The sequence below is a fragment of the Ziziphus jujuba genome, chromosome 1 (assembly GCF_031755915.1).
Source record: "Ziziphus jujuba cultivar Dongzao chromosome 1, ASM3175591v1".
Lineage (NCBI taxonomy): Eukaryota > Viridiplantae > Streptophyta > Magnoliopsida > Rosales > Rhamnaceae > Ziziphus > Ziziphus jujuba.
In genome coordinates, this window is record NC_083379.1 from 27,877,372 (window position 1) to 27,887,623 (window position 10,252).

The window sequence follows — 10,252 nt, forward strand, 5'->3', positions numbered from 1 at the left end:
ATTTGGAATTTTTGAAATGATCAAGTCAATCCTCATGTCGAGCTGGAACATTGGTTAGAGTGGAAGATGGTGGATTTGAAAATTTTGAAACGATAAGGTTTGAGTGAAACAGTGTTGCAAGCGGGAAGGAAATAAATAGCAGGAATGTTAGATGAATGTTATTTGTCAAGCAATTTTTTTTCACATGTGACAAGGAGTATTCCAATCCATTCATGTGACTTCTTGAAATTCAATAGCTACACATTTTTCCATGTTTTTTGACCGTACCATATTAGTCGGGAACCAATCTGACCATAGAAGGATGATATACATAAATATATATATGTGTGTGTGTGGTGTGTGTGTGTGTGTGTGTGTGTACACACCATATATTACATATAACCTATGAGAATAATGCGACAACTATTGTTTAGAGATGTAGGAATGATCTCAAGATTGAAGAATGATATATTAACTGAGGTTCAAGTCATACGTAACCGACCAAAAAAAAAAAAAAAAGAAAGAAAAACCTAAATCATACAAGAACTGGAAAAAACCTAACTCATTACAAGACCAAAAAGAAAAATCAATAACAATATAATAAGTCAAAATTTTATTTCGTAAAATTAGTATTCACGTTCAATTATTCTTTGAGGAAAGAAGATGATTTGAGTGAACCACATCCCAATAAAATTCATGGATTTCTCCTCGTTACCCCTTTTGCTAGAACAAATAAAAATGGCTTCTCCCTACGGAAATGAATTTGACCCTTTTTTTTTTCAATTTCAAACTTTAATTTGCCAGTTTAACCGGTTCCATTACAAACCTTTAAAATATTTAAAATATCAACTACTCCCTAATTGAGCTGTTTGTAAAAGGTTTAGCCAAATAAAGGATAATGCAGTTGCACGTTTGGATTAATTAATTAAAAAAATAAAAAATAAAAAAAACAGAAGTAAGCTGATACTTTCATTGAAGAAGCTGTAACATGTATTGACTAATGAGAAGGAAACTGACTGGTTTAAAGTGATCAGCCCGTCAGAAGTTCACACAGAATGGGTTACAGCAAGGACTTGTCAGACAAATAAATTTATTTTATAACACAAAGAAAAACCCAGCAGCTTAAAAAGACAGGCCGCGTGACACTTACTGTCAAAAGCATCAATTAAAATGACGTTTGTGACCCATAAACAGTGATTTTTTGATAGTAAAACCCTCACATTGGCTGTCTTTCTTTCACAATCAAACAGTACCAATTTCAGTCAAAAACCGTCAAAATCATATTCTTTGAAAATGAAAGAGACTGTCTCGGAAACATCTCATGACGTTCTTCTATTTATGTATCCCCATTAACTCTCCCCTTCTATACAACAAATCCCACTATGCGCATTGCGCATCCCACCCCACTCTTTTCCAGTTATTTTGACTGCAGCACCAATTTGGATTAAATCATTTAAAAAATATATATATGATGCTTTATATACATTACAAAATAACAAACCCACAAGCCTAAAAGTTACAACACTTGATTTCCCAAACCGATAATTAAAAACCTTTTTTTCTTTTTTTCTTTTTTAATCTTGCAACAACGTTAACTTTGGCTTTGTAAAGAATTAAATAGAAAAAAATTCATTACTCTCGTATTTTTTTTTTTTACTTTTTTTCCTATCTTGGACCAGAAAGTTCCATGGCATAGGAATCCAAGGAATGGTCATCATCATCCTCATCCATTGTTGTTCCAAACAGGCTTGAACGTTCGTTTTCACTGCAATCATGTTTTAAAATAGCAGTTGTGGTAGGGCGGGACATGCTTTTGTTGTTGTTGTTATTGCTGTGAGGATGAGAGTGGCTTATGTGTGAACTACCATGATTATGTGATGCTGCCCACTTCTCAGCTAGGCCATCGCCTTCGAGCATCCGCACCACTTCCGACATCTTGGGGCGGTGAGCTGGTAGGTACTGAGTGCATAAAAGAGCCACCTGCAGCATCTCCCCCACTTCAATCCGGTCATAGTTGTTGCCCAACTCTCTGTCCACCAACACTTCAATTTTCTTTTCCTGTTGTATTTTCTTAACCTGTCAGCAGCATTGATAATTTCACTCTTAGTTTCATTTATCTAATTGTTGTGCATTTCGGAATTCCCTTTTGGTGTACTAAATATGATTGGAATTACGGTCAACAATAACCAGCTTGCTAGTCTATTAGAAAGCTTTAAGAAAGCCAATTGCAATTTATTATGAGCTACTTCTATCTCTAGCAAGAATATATGGACCTACAGCCTAGACCCAAAAGAATATAAGTGGTTGTCAACAATAACCAGCTTGCTAGTCTATTAGAAAGCTTTAAGAAAGCGAATTGCAATTTATTATGAGCTACTTCTATCTCTAGAAAGAATATATGGACCTACAGCCTAGACCCAAAAGAATATAAGTGGTCGCTAAGGAAGACAACCACTAATTCGCTAAAACTGAATATCCTAGAGAAACTAAACTGTTTGATATACGATGGACAAAATAGGCAAAATCGGCCCCAGTACTTACAGCAATTTGCATAAAAGATAATTAATAACTAATTAAATACTAATATATGTGTACGCTTACATATTTATGTAGTTGTAGACTACACTTACCCACTCGAGCATGGCTCCTTTCTGATTAACTGTCTTGCCAAATTCAAGAGCTCTCATTCCAGTTATCAGCTCTAACAAGAGAATTCCAAATCCAAAAACATCAGTTTTCTCAGATGATTGACCAGTGGAGAGGTATTCCGGTGCAATGTGCCCAACTGTTCCACGGACTGCAGTAGTCACATGGGAATCGGCGTGGTCAAGGAGCTTCGCAAGGCCAAAATCACCAACAATTGCCTCGTAATAGTCATCCAGGAGCACATTTGCAGCCTTCACATCTCTGTGGATTATCTTCGGGTCGCATTGCTCATGTAAATATAAAAGACCCCTTGCTGCACCAATTGCAATCCTCTTCCTTGTGTTCCAATCTAGTGCTGGCTTTCCTGTTGTACTTTAAACTGGATTTTAGATTATAAATTTTCAACAAAAAACTTTCAAATTCCATTCCTTCAAGTCATATTCTATTTCTCTGCCTCAGAAATAAAATATTTACTTTCATATTCATAATTATATCATGGATTAAGCACATTAGATCAAATAACAAGATTATTAAAATTGGCATTTTGAAAAACTGTTCCTTAATTGTTGATTGGATTTAAAATATAAAACCATGTTCAACAACTGACATGAAATCCCCACATACCATAGTTCTGAAAACCAGTAAGGAGACATGAAAATTTCGAAATCGGAACAAATTTGGCCTAAAATGATGGTATATGGGGAAAAGCATTTTTCCTATGGTTCCCTAACAGAAAACAAATAAAAGTTTTGGTATTAAGCTAGGATGAGGAGCGGAAAACAAGAAATTTTTATTCTACAAGGGATTAGGGAAATGGAATTAGATCAAATTAACAAAACAATAATAATAATTAAAAAAAAAAAAAAAAAAAAGAGTAGAAGTTAAAGGAAGGGAGGAAGGGAGAAAGAGCAGGACCATCAAATTAAGATAAGCACTGGACATGGACAAGACAAGAAAACACAAATCTGAAAATTCTTAGGACCTCAAATTTGATACCATGACAACGACAAAGTATAATAACTAGGTGGTGTGTAGTGCAATGCAAATGACACTTATTAACAAAAACAGAACCAACCTCTAAGCCTGGCTGCGACACTACCATTAGACATGTAAGGGTACACCAGAAGCCTCTCATTAGAGGTAGCACAATATCCAATTAGTCTAAGCAAATTCCGATGAACAGCCAGGCTGATCATCTCTAATTCTGTTCGAAACTGCGATTCTCCGGCTGTTCCATTTATGTCTTTCAGCCGTTTCACAGCTACCAGAGTTCCGTCTCCTATCTTTCCCTTGTACACATTGCCAAAACCTCCCGCGCCAAGTATGTTCTTGGAGCTAAAATTATCTGTTGCTAGTTGAAGCTCTTTGAAAGTGAAGCTTCTGAGGTTGCCTAATCTCATGAGTCCCTCTTCTTGAAGGTCTACAATGAAGATTAACCTCTATTAGAGTAATGCAAAGTTAAAAGTCATTTGTGAAAATGGTTTACAAAAGTGGGTTTATGATGTTGCTGACCGCTTATGTTCAGGATGGTTTGGCATCTTTGCTTCTTTCTATGCCAAAGAATTCCAATCCATAGAAGCATGAGAAAGGCACAGCTGAGGCCGACCCCAAGTGCAACAGCTAGTTTTTTGGACTTTTGATTCCCTTTATCGCAAAAGAAAAAGAAAAAAGTTGAAAGAGAGAAAAAGAAAGATGGATTAAGAAATAGAAGAGATTGGTCAGAGAGTTACCAGGAGATGATTCCAGTGAGAAGGAAAGAGGAACAGGAGTGATTGATCCAGAACAACTTTCAATAGTGCTGCTTCCACAAATCATTGGGTTTCCCACAATACTAATGGAACAAACATGTAAAGATAACATGAAGAAAACAAGAAAAAATTGACCACACCACAAGCAGGCATAAAGACAGAGAGAGAAAATACTTGAAAGTTCTGGCTGGAAATTTGGGCACTGGTCCACTTAGATTGTTATAAGACAAGTCCCTGAATGTTCAGATTGATCATTAAAGAGAAACCATTAATCAGATTTTGAGCAAAAATGTTCAAAAAAAAAAAAAAAAAAAAAAAAAAAACAAAAACAAAACAAAACCCCTCATAATTTTGCAGCTTGTTTTGGTTTTCAAGACAGTTTGAGAAACAAGAAAACAAATGATGAAAAGACACTGAGAAAATCCATACTCACAAGAAAGCAAGTTGAGGGATTTTTGCTAAAGACACTGGAAAAGGCCCAGACAAGCTATTGTTGTTCAGCCTCCTAGTTTCATTACATGACAAAAAGACCAGAGTAGAAGATTATATTAATAAATAATCTTAAAAGAGAATAATATATTTGAGAAAACCATTTGGTTGCCGACAGAAAGATCTTCAATATATGGAAAATAAAGCCACTTAATAACTACAATGGCCAGCTCATAGGAAGCTACCAATTTGAATACCAAAATTGACATAAAAAATATGGCAGTCAGTTTCTGTTTTATTTTCCCTCTCTTTCTTGGCAACCAAACCAAGTGTAATGGACAAATAATAACTTACAGGTATTGGAGACTATTCAACTGACCCAGTGCGTCCGGGATAACACCGGAGAATCTATTGTTAGAGAGATCCAAGGTCTGAAGCTTCGGAAGGGCACTGAGCTCCAATGGAATTTTTCCGGAGATATTATTGTTCTGCAACAGCCTTCGAATTCACAACAACAAGAAGGCAAAGGGTTTTAACTTTTCGAGAGTTAAAATAAATACATAGGATTTTCACTTTCCGAGAGTTCAAAAAAATAAATACATGGTTCAAAACTCAAATTATCATTTTAACTTTCCTTACTTTCCATGTTCTCAGAAACCAAACAGAAACTACTCCGGGAAAAATCAAAATGAAACAACGACAACAACAACAATAATAATAAAGTTGCATGAAATAATTGAGCATGCTTAGTCTCCGTACACTTGTCGAAGATTAGTGAGATTTCCAATTGCCCCGGAGAGAGTTCCAGAAAGAGACTGGCTCGGAGCTCCCCTGCGAAACCAGATACGGCCAAGTCTGATTATTTTTTCCACGAAAACAAATCTCTGAAAAAAGCTTAAAATAATCAAATTTAATGACAAATAAAAAAAAAGAAAAAGAAAAACTCACAGTCCAATCACAACATTGTCAGGCGAGCAAGTGATCATAGCCCAGCTACAAGGGTCCACAGAGTCTTCATCCCAGTTGTTCAACACACCGTGTGGATCATTCAAGTCTGTTTTCATAATTATCAAAGAGTCCACTGCAACAAAAACCAAAAACAAAAATACCAAAAAATACATAAAGAAATTATATTAAAACAGCCAATAATACGACATACAAGTAGTAGAGAGAGAAAAAATAAAGAAAAAACAAACCTTCATGGTTTCGAGGCTCATATGAGGAACAGAGAGCCGCAGAAGAGAGCAAAAGAAGAAGGGAAAGCTTGAGAGACATGGTTATGGAATGGAGATCAAGAAGAAGAAGAACATGTTTTTTTTTTTTTTTTTTCACAGGAAAGAGCATGAAAGACGACAATTCCACCGTTCTCTCTTTTAATGTGTCTCTTTCTTTTTCTTCCTTTCTTTTCTTGGGTCTTTCACAGCTCTCTTTTTTCAGTCACTAATATATTACTTTACTTTCTTTACAAAAAATTATAAAAGAAAATAAAAAGAAAAAAAGAAGAAAAAAGGAAAAGCAAAAACAGATACAGACTGTATATGTTTATATGTTATGGACAGAAAGAGAGAATCAGGTGGGTGGGTGAGTGGGTGGTACAAGTTTTCATAGGAGAAAGAAAAAGGGAGGGAGTGGGGAAGTGTGTTTGGTTGCTTAGAAATTGAGAGAGAGAGAGGTGGAGTTGCTACTGTGATTGTACTCAAGCTATAGAGTGGGTTCTAACATGCGCTTCTGTTTTCGCTTCTTCCAGCCTAAAACATGGAGATGGTGAAGGCCAGCTCAGTAAGATTCAAAAACCCAAAAAAACCCAAAAACGGTGGGTTTTGGGCAGGCTCAGGAGAGAATCAAAAACCCATACCTAATAGAGCCTTTGACAACTGAGTGAGAGAGAGAAAGATAGACAGAGCCCACACTGTTTTTCTGTGGCGTTGCCTAATGTGCCTGTGATCCTTATGATAGCCTACTTGGCTACTAGATGTGCCCCTATAAACCTTTCTATTTTTCATTAGAAGAACTCGCTTAAAATCCACATTTTGTATTTTTTTGTTTTTTTTTTTTTTTAGAATTTCTGAAATTGAATGACCTTTAAGAAGGCATTGCCTTTTGGGTGAGGCGACTAAAATGATGTTTGTGCACAATGTCTTTTTTCATGGTAAATATTTGTTCAAAATGTCTTGTAGCTGCAAGGTGAGGGTGAAATAATAGGGCTTCCTCTTTTTCCTGTGCGTCAAATAATGGGTTTTGGATGTAACAAAAATAATGGATAATTTAAGAGCATGAAGTTTACATTCAGGACACAATTAAAAAAGCGATTTCTGTCTCTAAATGGGAAAATGTTGCTTGTTGGGATACCCAAAATGGTAGGATTTTCGTAGTTTTTAAGAAATTATAGATTTTTCCTTCATATAATTAAAACCACTAAGATCAAGAGCTCATATCAAAAGAAAATGAAAAATATTATGTCACCGATTTACAATGTTAAGTTAAAATAAATTATAATGAAACATTTCACTATAAAAATCGCAAGGATATTGAAATAGGAATACTATTTCATTAATGTCCATTATTTTTTACAAAATACAGATTTCAATTTAATATACTTTAATTTGGAAAAGCTACTTTTTCAATATTTAAATTTAAAATATTGTAATTTAGACATTTAAGTTTCAATTTATTATATTTTGGTGTAACTTTTCACTAATGATGGTTGCAACTCTGATTTTATTAAATGCAATTTAGTCTCTCTTTTTTTAGTTTTATTTATTGAAATTTAGCTAGGTTCTTCTCTAATTTAGGCCATGCATTAATGGTGGTTTACTGAAACATCTAATTAAACCAAAACAGAACTTGAACGCCTAAATTACATTAAAAAAGAAGAAAAGAGAGAGAGAGAGAGAGAGAGAGAGAGAGAGAGAGAGAGAGAGAGAGAGAGAGAGAGAGAGAGAGAAGTGAAGGCCTATAGTGCAAGTTCACCAAACTAGAGTATACTCTAAATGCAATTATCCCTAGAAAATAATATTTCTTGAATGAGAAAACAAAATATTGATCAACATTAATGGGAGTTGACAACGAGAAAAGAACAGGTAATGTTGTTTCATTAATTAGTAGTGTACTGATAAGATACAATTTTAGGTGAAATGGTGCTATAAAAAGGATTTTACAAGCGTTGTGAAAGAGGGACCCTGACGTGTTGCTGCTGAAATAAATGCACATGCAATGTGCATGAAATGGCAAACACCAAAACACTCAAACCTAAAAACAATCTTTTTTCTTCATGATTTTTGTACTTTGGTTGGAGGTTTCCTAGCTATCCCTTGTCTCTAATGTTTTTTCTGGATATTTTCTTTACCAAAAGCATTGCTTTTAAAAGAAAACGAAAACGAAATATCAGATCGTCAAATTTTTGAAGTAATTAATAATGTTCCAGGAATTAATGCAATTTGATTTCAATGACCAAATCTATAAAAAGACTTTTCAGCTCTTGCAAAATTAGTTTATGGAATTTAGGAAACAAAAGATTCTAACTTTATTATTATTATTTATTACTATTTTACTTTGAAACTCTTCGCCATGCTGTATGCCTGATTTTGAAACTTTAGATTTCAGAGGTCAAGGAAGTGGCAGTTTTGCACCCAAAGAACGTGGATACTTACTTGGATTTAGGGTGGCACCTTTTTTGTTGGGTGTTTATCTGACAACGTGGTAATAATGTTTAAAAGCTGTGAATGAAATGGTAAAGGCCTTAATTTTTAATGGGTGAACTATTTTTTACCCTCTTAAATTAAATTCGATTTGCACCTCACTATTAATGTATAATTAAATTAATATTTGTTGTTATTATTCGTCATAAATTAATTTCTTTTTCTCTTTCTTTTGAGCTCATCTTAACTTCTTTTATATACATTTTTGGAATTGGAATTGGGTACTGGCGGTAGTGGATTCTAGTTTTTGGACTTAAGTTTCTATTTTTTGATAAATATTCCAAGGAAACAGATGTCTTAAGACGTAAAACTAAAATGTGATCAAGATGATGAATTATCAATAGTGTTAAACTAACTATTAAAACAAGGGTGGGTAGAAATTTGATGTATTTATTTGCAAATTATTAGTAAATCATAGAAGCTCTGTAACTTACATATTCACATTGGAAAAGAAAGTCAAAATCATGTAACAGTTCTAGAAAGTATGAAAGAGATAATTTTTAAGCAAATATTACATAAATTCTTATTGGAATTTTATGATACATATATATTATGTATATTTGTACTATATCACCTTTTCTTAGGACTTGATCTTAAAAAGTAGGCACTGAAAGCTTTCAGTGACCTACCCTGATATCATATTATTATCACACAGATCATATGTGACCAGTTGTGCCTTTGCACCGCAACCCATATTCCGATTCTAATACAATCAACAACAACAACAAAAAACCAAAATTCCTCCCCTTTGGACCAAACTTAGCATTTTACTTACTTTAAGAGATTCTGAACATGAATGATTACACAAACGATGCATTTTGGCCTCTTCCAAATCTTCCAAAGGATAATGCAATGCTACTATAAATTCTGTCATTTCAATTTATTTCTTTTTCATAGTAAAATTATCAGCATCTTAAGTTACACGAAATAAGGAATATTGTTAGAAAATGAACAAATTAAAAAAAAAAAAAGATTTAAGGGGAGGTTTCAAATTAAGTCTAATTATTAATTAGAATTTAATTAATTAATTCATCACATTCTAAAGATTATGATTATAATCATATATTCTGTATTCTTTTTATTTATTCTAATAAACAATAATGTTGATATGCTGATTATTGAAGTTTGAGATACACTCAAATTAATAAATTCTAGTAAGCAAAAAGTATAATGCAGTAGTTAAAGAAGCAGTAAAATAATCAGAAGACATCGGGTTCTCTGAGAACTCTTTCTTAGAACGTGGAAAAGGCTGCAATATACTTTTCCAAGGAAAATTCTATTGCATCATTCATTGGGCAGTTCATTCCACCAAAAGGAGTCATCTCAGCTATAGTTAAGTCTCATCCACAACCTAAATTATAAAACCATGAGTTGCAATGTTTAGATGCTTTCTTTAGGAATCTGGCATGATGGCTCTTGTTGATAACCATGATAGTTTTTATTTTATTTTATTATTATTATTATTATTATTATTTTATTTTGTGTGTGTGTGTTTTACCTTCTTCTTCTTCTGTTCTTTTTTTTTTTTTTTTTTTTCAGAGATTGTATATCGCATATAAAATTTGTTGACCATAATCGATTAATCAATACAGTAAATTGTATATATAGAATTTTTAAAAGAACCTAACATGACGGCACTTTTATTAAATTCAATAACATAGGAATTGTCAAATTTGTTTACGTATCAAGAGATGTACATACACATATATACGAGAATATTATCTGCATGGGGTTAATATTGTTGTCCTCCAC

General features: G+C 33.7%; 1 protein-coding gene across 2 annotated transcripts; it reads right to left on the reverse strand.

Annotated features, from left to right (window-relative positions):
• Positions 1-1,431: 1,431 nt before the first annotated feature.
• On the reverse strand, positions 1,432-6,752 carry LOC107425827 (probable LRR receptor-like serine/threonine-protein kinase At2g23950). Of its 2 annotated transcripts, XM_016035878.4 has the most exons (11): positions 5,999-6,751; positions 5,751-5,883; positions 5,562-5,633; positions 5,157-5,300; positions 4,807-4,878; positions 4,548-4,607; positions 4,356-4,456; positions 4,138-4,269; positions 3,701-4,045; positions 2,610-2,989; positions 1,432-2,055 (listed from the first exon to the last, which is right to left on the reverse strand). In XM_016035878.4, exons 1-11 carry the CDS (start codon positions 6,144-6,146, stop codon positions 1,645-1,647), a joined length of 1,998 nt encoding a protein of 665 aa, XP_015891364.3. In that variant the 5' UTR covers positions 6,147-6,751; the 3' UTR covers positions 1,432-1,644. The 2 variants fall into 2 exon arrangements, with proteins under 2 accessions (XP_015891364.3, XP_015891372.3); XM_016035886.4 differs by lacking the exon at positions 4,807-4,878 and having other exon boundaries at positions 5,999-6,752.
• Between the last annotated feature and the right edge of the window lie 3,500 nt (positions 6,753-10,252).

Coding starts and splice junctions, on each gene's coding strand:
- LOC107425827 (XM_016035878.4), bottom strand. CDS start 6,146: ATGCTCTTTCCTGTGAAAAAAAAAAAAAAAAAACATGTTCTTCTTCTT. Junction 5,301..5,561: donor CTCACTAATCTTCGACAAGT/GTACGGAGACTA, acceptor GTGAATTCGAAG/GCTGTTGCAGAACAATAATA. Junction 2,990..3,700: donor TGTCGCAGCCAGGCTTAGAG/GTTGGTTCTGTT, acceptor AAAGTACAACAG/GAAAGCCAGCACTAGATTGG.